Here is a 17,670-nt window from a genome sequence, read left to right as displayed (position 1 = left end):
ATATATGCGTATTTAAGTACCTTTATCCAACAGTTGAAAAAGCCCATCAATGCATCTGTTTGGTATTACAGAGCACATCACAACTTACATCAGTGTTGGCTTTAGATTTAAAAATTAAAATCAGCTGTTAAAAAAAGACAAATATTTTTGTCTGCATAACTGCAGATTCATGGCATAAAACATTCCAATGTTCAAAACCACTAAAATTATATGTATTGTGATTTGTTCAAAAAACTATGTGGGATTTTTTTGTTTGCCCTCAGTCCCTCGCTTTTTCTTTTCTTCTCCCTCGCCACCCTTTCAAATTCTTTTCTTCAAGCAACTTTGTTCATTTTGTTAGATATAAATAAAAGAACATGGCCTCTCTCATCACAACTATGGCAACCTTCTGTGATGGTGTTTTAAGACTAATATAATCTTATACCCAATATAAAAAATTTTTGGGGAAAACATTTTTAGCAATTAATGTACTGATATTCACATCAGAAGCAACTTAGTAATTTCCTGGAATAAGACCTGTTTTTTCACATAGGAGGCATACTTTAGCTTATAGAATGACTGCTTATTAACAAGGAATGGCCTGAAGAGACAACACTGTTCCCAAATTTACTGTGTTATGAATACAGTAATAAGTATAAAGAATCATCAGGTAATCTATAGAGAGTATCAAAAAGTTAGGGAGTGATCTGGGCTTATAAAAGAACTGAACACTATCATAAGAGAAAACAAACATAGAAGTTGATGGAATTCAAAGCATTTCATTCTAGAGGTGTGTACAGCAACAGTGATGTAAGTACAAGTTTTAGGGACTTGGATCACACCTTGGTGGGTGGTGGGAGTCCAGTAAAGATAATTTCCACATTCAAATCAGGACTGAAAATACACCATCCTAATAAGGAGGGGAGTTAGAAGTCTAAGACTCAAGATTTCTTGCACAGACCATTTTTCTAAATACAAAACAGTCTTCCCAATTCTTTACCCCTCTGTTTTATTTACAAAGTACACATGAGCAATTAAGGAAACTGCTGTTATATACTGTCAAATAGTATTTCCACACCAACTGATACTTTTACAACCCACTTTAATCTCATTATTTGCGTCCCATCTTCTATGCCATTTGTGACCTCAATGTACAAAAATGCAGCCAGAAGCATGTAAAATAAAGTGGTTTGGATCACATGCATTTCAAATGTACTTCAGAACAAATTAGAGCCAATGCAGGAGTGAAGGGGAATTAGCATCGAAATACTGTCACAATGTGCACATTGTCCTCCCCACCAAAATCAGTGCATTTAAGCTCTCTTATTAAGAGAAATAAACTTATTTTTCAGTTCTACCAGGTGGAATGATTTTGTTTTCTTGTTTTCTGACTCCCTGTGAAGAGGCATGTACCACCTGTTCTAGGATACTGCTCATTTAGAAGCAGATCTTTTGGGGGCACAAAAGTGCAGTTAGGACATGGTACTATACACTGCAGGTGCGGAGAATGGTCCTACCTGGAGCCCCTGGCAGAAAGCTCCAGAGGAGACTCAAGGTTGACCCCTCAGCTTTTGGAGTTGAGGATACAAAGGATCTGAGGCCAGCTATATCCCAACTGAGAAAGAGATACTGGCAGCCTATGAAGGAGTTTGAGCTGCTTCAGAAATGACTGCCATTGAAGCACAGCTTCTCCTGGCACCCTGGCTGCCCGTGTTGGATTGGATGTTCAAAGGCAGGGTCTCCACTACACATCATGCAACTGATGCTACATGGAGTAAGTGGGCTGCACCAATTACATATTTTTTTGTCCTCCTCGGGTGGTCAAACTATGAAGAAGACATTCCCTTACATTCTCAGCCCTCCCACCAGACTATTTACAGCATCTTTTGAGAGTTCTGAAGGTTTTGAATGGCCTTTAGGTACCCTTGAGACCTGCCTTAAATGAGGTATGTTGTCATCCTGATCATACCAGAGAGGGACAAATCATGGCAATGTGCTGGGGCTTGGCCTACACTTACAGAGCCCTGTTCAACCCTATCCAGCACCTTCGAAGGGAAAAAAATGTCTCTGGATCTGAGGACAGCAACAGAAAACACAGCTACTCGAACTCCAAATACAGCAGCTACATCAACCCTAGTGACAAGTACAGCAGCTACTCAAACTCTGACTACAACAGTGTCGTGGTTTAAACCCTAGCCAGACGACTTGTTCACTCACTCCCAGTGAGTGGTGCCGGGCTGAGAGCACTCGAGCCCCCCCACCCGGGCTCTCCCCTTCCCCGCTCCCAGAGGAACAGGGAGGAGGATCGAAAGAGTGCAACTCCTACAGGTTGAGACAAGAACAGTCCAGCAACCAATGTACAACACAAATCACCACTGCTACCACCAACGACAAAAATAAGGGAAAATAACAAGGGAAGAGAATACAATACCACTGGCCAAGAAACGAGTCCCACCCGGAAGCCCGTGTCCTTCTGGATAACTCCCAGTTACCCCTCACCCCAGGCATGACGTGCTGTGGTATGGAATACCTCCTTGGCTAGCCTGGGTCAGGCGCCCCGTTCTCCGCTTCCTCACAGCTTCCCGTCCTCCCTGGCAGAGCATGAGCCTCACTAAGTCCCTGGTCAGGGTAAACATCACTTAGCAGCAACTGAAAACATCGGAATCACCAGCACTGTTCCCAGGCTGGAAGTCAAAACACAGCACTGCACCAGCTGCCATGAAGGATAAACATGACTGCTACTGCTGAACCCAGTCCTTATTCCATACCATTCACGTCAGGCTCAGATCCCACATTTTCAATAACCATCACTCTCCCACATATATACATCCATATACACACAGACCAAGAGAAAGAGATCATTTTCTTAGTGCATGGATCAATCCCTATAATGCTGCTGAGTCCATTCGGTCCATGATGTTCAAAGTTCCATCTCTTGTAACAGTCTTTCAGGGCAGGAAAGGCTGTGTGCAGTATTGGATCGTTGCCTGCTGATGCTGGTCGTTCCTTTACTGCGGAACTCATCTAGCTCTATCAAAGTTCATTCTCTGTTGGGATGATGGTTGGAGGGAAGTCAAGGCTAGTTGCTGGTGACCTGGAGACATCTAGTTGATGGGCTATAAAAGTATTACACAGCAGGCAACAGCATACAGTTAAGTTCATTGGCTGTTTTCCCCTAAAATCAACCCCCCTTGAGGTATACATCGGACTTCCCCATCTTCCCGCATTACCCACCAAGTATATCCAGGTCCCTGAGCAAAAGCAATCCCACGAGCGGGTTTGCCTTTACCTGAAGCAGGAATTACCCAGACTGTCTTCCCCAGCAAATTCTTCATATGCACCATGGGAACTTTGTCCCCCTCTACAATATGTAAAAGTTCTGACTGGGCTGGGCCAGCCCTGTTGGCAGATCCTCTGGTGTTGACCAACCAGGTGGCCTTTCGTAAGTGTGTATCCCAATGCTTGAAAGTTCCCCCACCCATTGCTCTCAGTGTAGTTTTTAACAGCCCATTGTACCGTTCGATTTTCCCAGAGGCTGGTGCATGGTAGGGGATGTGATATACCCACTCAATGCCATGCTCTTTGGCCCAAATATCTATAAGGTTATTCCGGAAATGAGTCCCATTGTCTGACTCAATTCTCTCTGGGGTGCCGTGTTGCCACAAAATCTGTTTCTCAAGGCCCAGGATAGTGTTCCGGGCAGTGGCATGGGGCACGGCATGTGTTTCCAGCCACCCGGTGGTTGCTTCCACCATGGTAAGCACATGGCGCTTGCCTTGGTGGGTTGGTGGCAGTGTGATGTAGTCAATCTGCCAGGCCTCCCCATATTTATACTTCAACCATCGTCCTCCATACCAGAGAGGCTTTAACCGCTTGGCTTGTTTAATTGCAGCACATGTTTCACACTCATGAATAACCTGGGCAATAGTGTCCATTGTTAAGTCCACCCCTCGATCACGGGCCCATCTGTATGCTGCATCTCTGCCCTGATGGCCTGAAGTGTCATGGGCCCACCGGGCCCAAAATAATTCACCTTTATGTTGCCAATCTAAGTCCATCTGAGCCACTTCAATCTTAGCCGCTTTATCCACTTGTTGGTTGTTCTGGTGCTCCTCAGTGGCCTGACTCTTGGGTACCTGGGCATCTACCTGACGTACCTTCATCACCAGGTTCTGCACCTGGGCAGCAATATCTTTCCCACAGTGCAGCAGCCCAGATGGGTTTACCTCTGCGTTGCCAGTTGCTCTGCTTCCATTGCTTCAACCACCCCCACAGGGCATTTGCCACCATCCATGAGTCAGTATAAAGTACTGGCCACTTTTCTCGTTCAGCAATGTCCAGGGCCAGCTGGATGGCTTTCACCTCGGCAAACTGACTCGATTCACCCTCTCCTTCAGCAGGTTCTGCAACTTGTCGTCCAGGACTCCATACAGCTGCCTTCCATCTCCGATGCTTTCCCACAATACGGCAGGACCCATCAGTAAACAAGGCATACTGCTTTTCACTTTCTGATGGTTTATTATATGGTGGGGCCTCTTCAGCATGCACCGCCTCCTCCTTTGGTGACATTCCAAAATCTTTGCCCTCTGGCCAGTCCATGATGACTTGTAGAATGCCTGGACGACTGAGATTTCCTATTCAAGTTCGTTGTGTAATTAGTGCAGCCCATTTACTCCATGTAGCATCAGTTGCATGATGTGTAGAGGAGACCCTGCCTTTGAACGTCCAGCCCAGCACGGGCAGCCGGGGTGCCAGGAGGAGCTGTGCTTCAGTGCCAATCACTTCTGAAGCAGCTCGAATCCCTTCATAGGCTGCCAGTATCTCTTTCTCAGTTGGGGTATAGCTGGCCTCAGATCCTTTGTATCCCTGACTCCAAAAGCCGAGGGGTCGACCTCGAGTCTCCCCTGGAGCTTTCTGCCAGAGGCTCCAGGTAGGACCGTTCTCCCCAGCTGCAGTGTACAGTACATTTTTTACATCTGGCCCGGTCCGGACAGGTCCAAGGGCTACTGCATGAACTATCTCGCGTTTAATTTGCTCAAAGGCTTGTTGCTGCTCAGGGCCCCATTTAAAATCATTCTTCTTCTGGGTCACATGATAGAGAGGGCTTACAATTAAACTGTAATTCGGGATGTGCATTCTCCAGAACCCCAGTGCACCCAAGAAAGCTTGCGTTTCTTTCTTATTAGTTGGTGGAGACATTGCTGTTATCTTGTTGATCACATCTGTGGGGATCTGCCTACGTCCATCTTGCCATTTTATTCCCCAAAATTGAATCTCCTGTGCAGATCCCTTGACCTTATTCCGTTTTATGGCAAAACCGGCTTTCAGCAGGATTTGGATTATTTTCCTCCCTTTCTCAAAGACTTCTTCCGCTGTATCGCCCCACACAATAATGTCATCAATGTATTGCAGGTGTTCTGGAGCTTGCCCCTGTTCCAGTGCAGTCTGGATCAGTCCATGGCAAATGGTAGGGCTGTGTTTCCACCCCTGGGGCAGTCGGTTCCAAGTGAACTGGACACCCCTCCAAGCAAAAGCAAACTGTGGCCTGCACTCTGCTGCCAAAGGAATTGAGAAAAATGCATTGGCAATATCAATCGTGGCATACCACTTGGCTGCCTTTGACTCTAGTTCATACTGAAGCTCTAGCATGTCCGGTACGGCAGCACTCAATGGTGGTGCGACTTCATTCAGGCCACGATAGTCTACTGTTAGTCTCCATTCTCCATTAGAATTTCGCACTGGCCATATGGGGCTATTAAAGGGCGAGCAGGTCCTGCTGATCACTCCTTGACTCTCCGGTCTATGGATCAGCTGATGGATGGGAATCAGGGAGTCTCGGTTGGTGCGATATTGCCGCTGGTGCACTGTTGTGGTCGCAACTGGCACTTCTTCAACTTTCAGCAACCCCACAGCAGAGGGATCTTCTGAGAGACCAGGCAAGGTGGACAGCTGCTCAATTTCCTCAGTCTCCAAAGCAGCAATACCAAAAGTTTAGCGGTACCCTTTTGGGTCTTTGAAGTACCCTCTCCTGAGGCAGTCTATGCCGAGGATGCATGGAGCCTCTGGACCAGGCACAATAGGGTGCTTTTGCCATTCCCTCCCAGTCAGGCTGATTTCAGCCTCCAGCACAGTCAACTCTTGGGATCCTCCTGTCACTCCAGAAATATAGATGGGTTCCATGCCTTGACAGCTTGATGGCATCAGGGTACACTGTGCACTGGTATCTACTAGAGCCTTATACTTTTGTGGGACTGATGTGCCAGGCCATCTGATCCACGCAGTCCAGTAAATCTGATTGTCCCCTACCTCCACCTGGCTGGAGGCAGGGCCCCTCTAATGGTCATCCCAGCGTTGGACACTTAAGTCGTGGTAAAAGGGATTATTCTTCGTTATCACAGGAGCTGGAGTAAAATCAGCTCTTCCACTCCATCTGGGAAACTGCTCACCAGAGACTGAAGCTGTAGCTCTCATGGGACGATCAGTCTTGGCCCTTGCTCCCCTCTTCAATTCACACACCCGTTCCTCCAAAGCTGAAGTAGGTTTTCCATCCCACTTTGTCATGTCTTCTCCGTGATCCCGCAGGTAAAACCATAGGGTACCCCGTGGCGTATACCTCCTGTATCTCCTCTCTCGAGCAATAGGACACCTTTTGTTAATAGCTGAGATGTATGTTGGTACACGTGAGGAGCTGGATAAATCAGATGGATCGTCCCTCAATTGTTTGAGGTCCTGGGACAGTTTTTCCACAGCTGAGATGATGGAAGGGGTGAGATTGTCTTCGAACTCTCCGATTTTATGAACCATTACATCCACTGTTAGTGGTACTATGTCATTCCAGGTTACTGTTGCCAATGAATGGGCATATGATGATGCTGCATTCCATGTAAGTTTCTGCCACATGGGTCGTGTACATTCAACTTCATCTGGATCCATGGGTATATCCCCGTTATTCGGCTTGATGTGATAGATCATCTCTATGATGGCTGATTCCCTCTGAGACTGGATGCCTTTGTCTATAGTAGTCCACTTGGCCAAATGACTCATAACATCGTCCTTGTATGGAAACCTTTCTTTCACAGCTGCCAAGAGCCGCCTCCAAAGGCTGAGGGACTTTTTCTCTCTTGCAATTGCTTTGTCAATTCCCCCTTCTCTAGCAAGTGATCCCAGCTGCTTGGCTTCCATACCTTCTAGTTCATGACCATCGGCCCCATTGTCCCAGCATCGGAGTAACCAGGTGACGATGTGCTCCCCTGGTTAACAGGTAAAATCTTTTCGCATATTCCGTAGCTCAGTTGAGGTCCGAGGTCGAGAAGTTACCTCTTCTTCTTCTTCTTCGTCATGTGATGATGACTCCTGATCAGATGCTAGACCGGGTGGTGAATACATTGCTTCTTCATCTTGCTTCACCCTTCTTGCCTCTTTTTTGCTTGTTCTCTTGCGTACAGGTGCAACCGATATTGGTACGAATTGGTCCTCTGGTTTGGCTGCAGTGATTATCACTGTGGTTTGAGTAGCAACTGTACTTGTTGCTGGGGGTGGTGTAGCTGCTGTGCTTGGAGCTGGGGTAACCGCGCTGTTGCAGTCGAATTCTGAGCAGCTGCTGTACTTGCCACTGGGGTAGCTGCGCTGTTCATTGCAGCCAAAGTTTGAGTAGCGACTGTACTTGTCGCTGTGGGTGGTGAAGCTGCTGTGCCTGGAGCTGGAGTAGCTGCGCTGACTGTTGCTTTGCCCTCAGATCCACTGACATTCTTTTCCTTTTGAAGGTGCTGGATAGTGTTGAACAAGGCCGTGTAAGCATAGGCCAAGCCCCAGCACGTTGCCATGATTTGTCCATCTCTGGTATGGCCAGAATGACCACACGTCTCATTTAAGTGTTTTACTAATTCTTCTGGATTTTGCAGTTGTTTGGTGGTGAAATTCCAAAGTACTGGAGGGGCCCACTGACCTAGATACTTGCCCATACTGTCCCACACACCCCGCCACTCATGGCTGTCCAGCCTCAGGGAAAATCTCTCGGTCCTCCTACATCATCGTTTGACCCCAGACAAGACCCAAACCTTACTCTGCTTAACTCTTGAAATCAGTCATGGGCAAAACACACTCTGTATTCGTGCTAGCATGGTGATCCCCACCCATCACGATCAGCAAACAAGTCTCAACAGCATTAAAAGGCCATTCAAAAACTTCAAAACTCTCAAATGTAAATGGTCTGGGGGGAGGACTGGGAGGGTAAAAGGATGTCTCCTTCACAGGTTGAGCACCTGAGAAGGAGAAAAAAGATGTGTAATTGCTAAGCTCTTCTATTATATGCCTCCCAAAGTATAAAGGTGGCGACCACACTGGGAACATAAGCCAGATCAGTTTCATGATCAATGATTCTATTGTATTACAAGTCATTACCATAAAGTGCAATGAGACAAAAACCTTAGCCCAAGTCCCACACTTGAAAAACGCTAATACAGCAAATACCGGATGGAAGTAAGATACGATATACTGAAACTGTGAGATCTAGAGGAACAACCTTGAGAGCCAGTAAATCGGCATTGTGACGAGTGACTATTAATCCAGTCAGATCTGTCGTTATCTCAACCACTTGTGCCCCACATTGGGCGCCAAAAAAAAACTGTCGTGGTTTAAACCCTAGCCAGACAGCTTGTTCACTCACTCCCAGTGAGTGGTGCCGGGCTGAGAGCAATCGAGACACTCCCCGCCCCCCCGGGGCTCTCCCCTTCCCCGCTCCCGGAGGAACAGGGAGGAGGATCGAAAGAGTGCAACTCCTACAGGTTGAGACAAGAACAGTCCAGCAACCAATGTACAACACAAATCACCACCGCTACCACCAACGACAACAATGATAAGAGAAAATAACAAGGGAAGAGAATACAATACCGCCGGCCAAGAAACGAGTCTGACCCAGAAGCCCGTGTCCTTCTGGGTAACTCCCAGTTACCCCCCACCCCAGGCATGATGTGCTGTGGTATCGAATACCTCTTTGGCTAGCCTGGGTCAGGCGCCCCGTTCTCTGCTTCCTCACAGCTTCCCCTCCTCCCTGGCAGAGCATGAGCCTCACAAAGTCCTTGGTCTGGGTAAACATCACTTAGCAACAACTGAAAACATCGGTATCACCAGCACTGTTCTCAGGCTGGAAGTCAAAACACAGCACTGCACCAGCTGCCACAAAGGAGAAACATGACTGCTACTGTTGAACCCAGGACAAACAGATAACATGTGAGGCACTGTAAATTAAAGGCCATCATTTTTAGAAAACATGCATGTTATTCCTGACAGGTTACCTTATGTCAAATAAAAGCAGCCAATGTCCAGTCATAAGCTGGATTTATGTACATACCTCTTGAACCAGAGTAAGTTCCCAGACCAACTACAGTTAAGGTCAGGTGCCTGGAGCAACTAAACTCACTCAATGTCTCAGCTATTGCAGGTTCTCCTTACTCGTGCAGTTCTTAGGGTGCATCGGTCCAACATTCCCATGATCAGTCATTATTTATTTTACTGTAAGTAAGATTTATAAGCGAATCTATGCATGCGGAGTTTGTAACCAGACTTGTTTAAAGAGTACAAGACTGAGAGCAGTGAGCCTCTCTATGATGATGCACCAACAATGCTCATCACCAAAGAAAAACTTGTTTTCAGCTTCTGCCACACCTCTTGCATTTGTTTGCAATTAACAGGTATGTTCTTTTTCTCTTCTGGGCTTCAGAAAGGAAAGCTCCCTGTTGGCCTTGTCCTCGCCAACCTTCTGCTGCAGTGAAAGAGAGAGAGAGAGAACTTTCTCCGTCACCAGCATCAGCAAGAGGAAAAGCTGGAGTGCGGGAAGGTGTGCAGGGAGCAGAACAAGATCCCCCAGGCAGCAAGTTTCCAGAGTGGAGCATGGGGCTGACACTGTTCTGCCTCTTTAACAGGGGAAAGAGACTTTTTAGGAATCAGGAAGTTTGTTTGAATACTTGTTGTAAAACAGAAAGATACCAAAGAGATGCTCGACTGGTATGCTGTGGGGGTGATGAGGCACTGGCACAGGTTGCCCCAAGGAAGTGGTAAATGCTCCATCCCTGGGTCCCATTAGTGTTCAAGACCAGGCTGGACAGAGCCTTGGATGACATGGTCTAACATGAGGTATCCCTGTCCATGGCAAGGAGATTGGAACTAGACGATCTTAAGGTCCTTTCCAACCCTAAACATTCTATGATTCTGTGGTTCTATGAGTGAAATCAACATTAAAGAAGGGATCATCTCTGCAAAGGCTTGCTGGACTGTGAGGAGATTTGACTTCTAATCTTTTGTTTTTATTCCAAAGCAGCCCTAAATTCTTCTATAGCAAATGTTCAGTGTTCTGCTCTGCTCTTCTGTGAGACATTGCTGAGAGGCTTTGTTCTTCTGATGATTCAGATGCTCACTTAAAGGAAACAGGGGAAGATAAATTCTCCTCAAAGCCCTAGCCAAGTCATGGTCCTATCGCAAGATCAGAAGGCTAGCTTCACTTGCAGGAAGAGACTTGCAGCTTTTTTAAAGTGCACATTATTAATAATAATGTTTAACCTGGTTACTTCTTTGGAGACAGAACCAATTTTCAGGACTTCTGGAGGATTTAGAGCAGAAAGCGACCAATACACTTAGTACTTCTAAACTGGCTTTAACTTCGGGCATTAGTAAAGCCCATTTACTACTATTTTCAGGACTATTTGGAGTCTATTCTACAATCGGGGAAAAAAAAAAAAAAGAGGTTAGAAACAAAACAGAGTAACTTAACATTTCTCAAGGAAGGAAAAAAGGTTGATGTGGTGAAAGAAGCTGAAGACCTCTTTCTAATGGTCTTAGTAGTATACACAAACTCTGAAGCAGAACTGTCCAATGATTCTTTTAAAACAAAAACTGCTACCTCACTATGATATAGGACCACATAAGTTAACATTCCAACCAAAGAAACAAAAAATTTCAGCCAAGAAATTTTTGCTTATTCTGGAGAATTTTGTAGCCACAAAAATAAAAGGGGAGCAAAATGAGACCCATTTCCTGACCAGGCATCTTGGGAACTAACAACTGATTCAGTACCATTCAATCATATGAGAACAAGGGTCTCTTCTTTTTTTCTGAAGGAAATAGAAAATCCTTATGATGTAGAAATGCTTGAGATGTGATTAATTACTTCCTTAGACAGGTATTGCCTGTGGCCCTGAAAAAAAGGAAATAACTGTAACTCCTTCCTCAGCAAGAATTTAACCACATAATGTCATATGGAAAAAAAATTTTTTTTTAAACCTGTATCTGTAAAAGTTCAGATATAATAGAAGAGTAAAGTGGACCAACTTGCCAAGTAAACAAGCTTGTCAGATGCAGTTAAAGATTAAACATGGACCTTTTCCCATTAAAATTAGTGGGTATGTGAGTGTGGAGTGAATAAACCAACTGTAATATACAGTATTGCTGACAGGAATGACTGTTACTGAAATATATTCTCATAAAGGAGGTCAAAGTTTAATCCTCTAAAATAATTTGGGAGCTTCAGGAAGTGGAAAGGGTTGAGGAGTACACCTTCTTTCCAAATGGGAAGGACACACGATGATCAGGTGTCACTGATGATTAGTAACAACACAGAGATGCACAAACATGAATACATCTTTTATTTAATAAAGGATAGAAATTAATGGAAAATTTTGAAAAAATAGCTTCTATTAAGCATAGTGAAGGTAAGAAGCCAAAATGGCATTCAAATTCAGAGCAGCCCTGCAGAGAAGGACTTGGGGGTTCTGGTTGATGAGAAAATGAACATGAGCAGGCAGTGTGCCCTTGCAGCCCAGAAAGCCAACCATATCCTGGGCTGCATCAAAAGGAGCTTATGTGAGACCTCACTTGGAGTACTGTGTGCAGTGTCCTCAACATAAAAAGGACATGGAACTGTTGGAACAAGTCCAGAGAAGGGCCACGAGGATGATCAGGGGACTGAAGCACCTCTCGTATGAAGATAGGCTGAGAAAGCTGGGGCTGTTCAGCCTGGAAAAGAGAAGGCTTCATGGAGACCTCACAGCAGCCTTCCAGTACCTGAAGCAGGCCTAATAGGGATGCTGGGGAGGGACTCTTCATTAGGGACTATAGTGATAGGACAATGGGTAATGGGTTAAAACTCAAACAGTTTAAGTTCAGATTGGATATAAGGAGGAAATTCTTTCCTGTTAGGGTGGTGAGGCACTGGAATGGGTTGCCCAGGGAAGTTGTGAATGCTCCGTCCTTGGCAGCGTTCAAGACCAGGTTGGACAAGGCCTTGGGTGATATGGTTTAGTGTGACATGTCCCTGCCCATGGCAGGGGGGTTGGAACTTGATGATCTTAAGGTCCTTTCCAACCCTATTCTATGATTCTATGATTCTATGAAATGAAGCTCTTAGTAATATGATATTAGATATCTATGAGAACAGAGACTATATTCCAAGGCAGTCTCAAACTTAGGCTCTCTGAAGTAGAAGCTTCAAGAAAGAGCATCTGACCAGCACCTCAGAGCTTCATAGGCTTTAACATGTGTTCATCTTGCTGAGAATGCTAATCATAAGGTAAAAAGGCTGAGCTCTTTATGCTAACAAAATTGACCTTTTTTCTAAGCAAAAGTGTTGACTTTAGCAGTGCATCCACACAAAATAAAAAAAAAATCTGTACTACAAGTGAGAAAACATTTTTCTTTGGTTAGAACACTGAAAATGTCCTGATTTAGAAAGTTGTACCAGATTGTAATTGGACTCACAACATGCAGCAAATATGTGCATTTTCAGATCCAAGAAAGCATTTGGACCTGTAGTTTAAGTCATAAAGTATCATAAAATTTTATGCTATCTAACAAGTTACTAGAAATTCTGCCATTGCCACCTGTTTAAAAAAAAAAAAAAAATTATATCTCTAACACTCAGAGCTACTTAAAAAGTAAGTATCCCTGTGTTTCCATTGGCGAGATTTAATTATATCAGACCAAAGATATTTAGAGATACCAGTGCTTAACATTTACCGACAGATGCCAAGTATGGCACTGTAAAGAATTAAATTATTTTCATGGTACCAATGTAACAGAAATATGCTAGCAAGGTCATAATAACCCTCTTTTGGGTCAAACACAGGTGATAATAGCCCTCTGTTTGGGTCAAACATACAGTCCACCAGTGCGGGAGTAATGAACAAGAAAAAAGTAGCTACAATTGATTACAATTGATTTTACCTTTAGGTGTTGGAATTGGTCTCTCAAGTCCATCCACATGACCTAAGGGGTCATTTGCTTCTGGAATTTCCATTTCACCTGGGAAGAAAAAAGAGTTTGTTGAATTAAGGTTCCTGCTGTATAGGCAGTACTACTGATTCTACATGAGTTGTGTGCTCATTCCCAGACACCCCAATTAGAGTAATGGTGAAGACAGTGCTATATCCGTGGTAACACATTGTCTTTCAAATTGGAACAGTTAAGGCTTCGGCAGGCATATTCTGCTACTCCCAGCACAGTCCAATGAAATGATACTCTTCATCTGCAGACTGGAGGGAGAAATGGAAGTGGGTGGCCAAGGTGGTGCCATCTTAAATTGCCATTGTAGATCATGCCCCTGAGGGTATGGTGCAGACTCAGGGCCTGACTTTTCTGTTGATTTGCTTGATCCAGTGTGAATGGATGAATGCATGATAAGGATATGTCAAATTTCAGCAGAGGTATGTCACATCTCATTTTTTACAAATGGTCGGCAAGGCAAGTTCACCTCTGTTCGCCTGCTTCTGCTTGACCTCCCCTATGTTGCATAAGTTGCTGTCCCATATAATGGGGCAGCAACATTTACTGACCACAAGGAAGATAAATCCAAGATGAGACACTGGAGTAAAAAAAAAGAAAAAAAAAAAATAGAACCTGTTCTTTTAGTCCCCAGGTACTTGCATTTTGCTTTTTCTGGTGATCATAATCCACCAATATACACAGGATGAAACTCTATGTGTAGGAGCCCATTCTTAGGCACACTTGGCTGTGTTCTGAGTGGTGCTTTTGGGTTAATGCCACGTGTTCAATTTTAAAATAGTTATTTCTATTTCTTTAGTCATTTAGTGGAATTCACACAGGAAAAAACTTTGGAAGCTCAGATAAATGCATACAGAAACATCTTTTTCTCGCTTCCCTCCTTCCCAGACCTCTACCTCTTAATTTTTTTAAACTTTTCAAGGCAGAGATGGAAAGAAACAATAACATTTGCTGATTTGTAAATGTTTCAATAATATTTTTTGTGTGATTCACTCTTGTGTTTATGTCTGGGAAAAAAAACATTAATCTCCATGTGCTTTAATCTCCAGTGTGCTTTAATCTCCAATGTGCTTTACCAGAGAACAATTACCAACCATAGACACTACCTACCAGCCAAGCCTCTATAACTAAGCAAATTTAAAATTGAAAGTCCTTCATGTATTTTGGAACTTATAAACACAAACCAGATCTGTCATTTAAACTTGCTTCTATGAAAGAAATATGTATATTTTCTGTAATCTTCAAAATTCCACTTTGACCACATTTATTATTAATTCCAAGCTTTAACCCTAAAGTTTCTGTACCACAACTTAAAACACTGAAAAGTTTTTATCAATATGAAGTTTTTTACTCCATAACTGATTTTTGATCAGATGACAAACAAGTCATTACAGCCAAACAGAATCTTTTCCTCTTGGATTAAAAAGAATTAAACCCCACTGCTGTGAAGAACTTTAAGGAAAAAACTGTGTATTCCTGTTGAATTACTACTCTCAGTTCTTTCTGATTTTGCACTAATAACTTAGAACATTTTTTCTTATATGAGTAAATCCATGATGTTTTTCTGAACAGATAATAGTTCTTTTTGTCATTTTTAATCCAATTTCCTTCACTGTAATGCAGATGCACCCTGTATCAAGTGCCATCACCAACTCTCTGCAGTGTTACCTAATTTTTAACTTATGTTCCTTTTCCCACTTTGTTTAGTTAATATTTCAGTAAGGGTATCCCATTTTGCTTTTATTCTTCTTACTTCCTGTACCTTTTCCTAGCAGCATTATGTGTTACTGCTTGAAAAGGAGGAAATTCCATGAAGTAATTTTAGGTGTCAGACTTTCACTGTCAGTCTTGACCAATAAGCCAGAAAAAAATATAACTGTTCATTACACTGATTTTAGATGCAACAAAGATATTGGATAGTTCCGTCTTTTTTGCTTACCTATTACAAATATAGCATTGTCATATAATGTTAAGAAAAAAAGGTAGACTTGCAAGACCGCAAGCTGACAGAACAACACCAACCCACAAACAGTCATTATTAAAAACTGGTAGGGAGAGAAATGCTCAATATTTGAACCTTACATGTTGTATTATCAGCACCGACTGGCAAGAAGTACAGTCTTATCCACTGAACATTGCATGCTGTTGAGGTCCTCTCACCTCAAAAAATGTACAGAAGTGTTGGAAGAGTTTCAGAGAAAAGCAGTAAGGATAATTAAAGTTATAATCCAGGTTTTGTACAGCTGCTACGTCTTGTCACTCTGGGAAGGAGATGGCTGAAGTCAACAACAGCAAAGTTCTATGGAGGCATGAGTCTTAGGATGGACCAATTTCTCAGTAAAGCAAACAGCAGTATGAGGGAAAACCAGCAAAAAGTAATTTCAAAACAAAGCTAAAACAAGGTAAAGTTTTCTCAAGCAATATGTAGTTAGGCTGTGGGCAGAGTTCACATATGTTACAGGTGAGACTGGACATTGAGATGAGGCCTTTAATGACATGGCTTAGTGGTGGTTTTGGCGGTCCTGGGGTAATGGTTGGACTTGATGATCTTAGAGATCTTTTCCACCCCAGTTAATTCTACAAAAATCCATGCAGAACTAACTAATTCGGAGAAATCCTGTGCAAACAACTAAGTCTCTGAGCTCAAAATGGCTGGAGGCTAGGTAAATACCCAGCATAGAGTACTATGTACACTAGACCTCTTCTTACATTTTTACTGGAGCATCTTCTTTTGCTGCCATGGGAGGCAAGACACAGGATTGCCTTGATCTCTCATCTGCTCCACCATGGTTACTCTCACATTTTTCATTTGCATATGTTCTCTGCTTAGACATTAAATGTATCATGGCTTATTTCTGAACACCCACTTCTTTAATTTAATTTACTGTGATACTGCCAGGTAGAAAAGATCACCAGTATCTGTCCTCCTTGCATGTTGCGCGACCAAACAAGACTTCAACATAACCAGAACTCAGCCTGAATGCCAACTGCCAGTACAGGACAATGTATTTTCCAGATGTGCTACAGTTCAGATCCACAAGAATATCCCTCTTTTCAGGAACCACATGCTCAAGTAAAACGAAGATGCTGTAAATAGTACTACGTTTAAACTGCTCATCAACACAAAAAGTATTTCTTAACTTTTCAGGGCATTAAAGGAAGTTATTTCAATTAAAGGAAAATCCCAGCTCCAAAACAGAAACCATATTTGAACTCCGTGTTCTATATTTCTGATGTACAAAATACATTCTCTTTCTTTGACTTAATATAGCAAACTGGAGCAAGAAAACCAGCAGTATACAAAATCCTTTTCCAAACTGAATATAAATAATTAATCAATCACTGCTTTTGTCAATTCAGTTCTCCTGAAAATATGAGGAAGATTTGCTTACTGACAAGGTCCAGCACAGGTAGCCCCATCGCTCCATTTTAGGCACCAATGACAAAGAAAATACACAAGCAAGCATCCTGTGTTATTGAGAAAGGAATGTTCTTTCACACATTTGAAAAATAAATTGCCAAAATGATCACAGTGTCAAATCACAGGGCATATGCTATACATCATAAAAGAGCTAAATTTTTCCCTCTGAAATGGTTATGAGTTCACAGATCATTCCTTACTTGAGAGGTAATTGCAACAAACAGATTTCAAAATGCTCATGGGCATAAGCAGACATCAAAACAATACATTAATCTTCATCAAAAAGCCAGTCACAAGGAGGAAGTTATCATAATTGATACCAGGGATAAACCAAGGCCTCAGCCTCACACAGGAAGAGAATAACAAGCTCAGGTATTTTCAACCAGAGTGGGTCTGATTAATTTAGAGCAGTTAAGGGCTGGCTGATGCAATGCCATGCAATGTTAATAACTGCTTTTTAATTCTTGCAGAGCACATACGAGATCATAAAAGATGGGAAATTGCACAAATATTTCCTATTATTTATTAAAAAGGGTGAAAAAGACTGCCAGAGAATTATAGACCCATCATCTTCACTTTAATTCCTGGAAAATAATGGAACAGAGAGGTTATTTTTCAGCATTTAAAATAAAGAGATGAGTAATAATCAGCATAGAAGCCAACATTGACTTGGCTTGCGTAGATTAGAACTGAACAAACATCAGCGTTCTCAAGCTATTGCAAACACAGCAAACATCATATTGGAACACATCAACAGTAGTAATCCTCCCAGCCTACTTAGTGCTAGTAAGGCCCTAGAGAACCCTCTCCAATTTTTTGTATTCCATTTTAAGATGGATATGGGTAAAACTGAAATACTACAATTAGTGTCATAAGGCTGGTCTACAAAACATGTCTAATAAAAATTAAAAATAAATTAGTACTACCCATGCTTAGTCTGAAGGAGATTAAGCATGGACTGAGAGCTAGCATTCTTTAAACGTACAGGTCTCAGTGAATGA

At 43.0% G+C, this 17,670-nt stretch overlaps 1 protein-coding gene across 1 annotated transcript in view; it reads right to left on the bottom strand.

Annotated features, from left to right (window-relative positions):
• The window catches only part of ROR2 (receptor tyrosine kinase like orphan receptor 2), a 162,619-nt gene that overhangs the window by 51,347 nt on the left and 93,602 nt on the right, over positions 1-17,670 (bottom strand). The window contains exon 2 of the mRNA XM_062609819.1: positions 13,192-13,269. Within this exon, the coding sequence (XP_062465803.1) occupies positions 13,192-13,269 (78 nt within the window). The remainder of the gene's footprint in view (positions 1-13,191; positions 13,270-17,670) is intronic.

Source organism: Pezoporus occidentalis, unplaced genomic scaffold (assembly GCF_034315485.1).
Source record: "Pezoporus occidentalis ecotype Australia unplaced genomic scaffold, CSIRO_AGI_Poc_V1 ctg141, whole genome shotgun sequence".
Classification (NCBI taxonomy): Eukaryota; Metazoa; Chordata; class Aves; order Psittaciformes; family Psittacidae; genus Pezoporus; species Pezoporus occidentalis.
The sequence above is the reverse complement of the archived record's forward strand: the minus strand, read 5'-3'. Positions and strand labels throughout refer to the sequence as shown.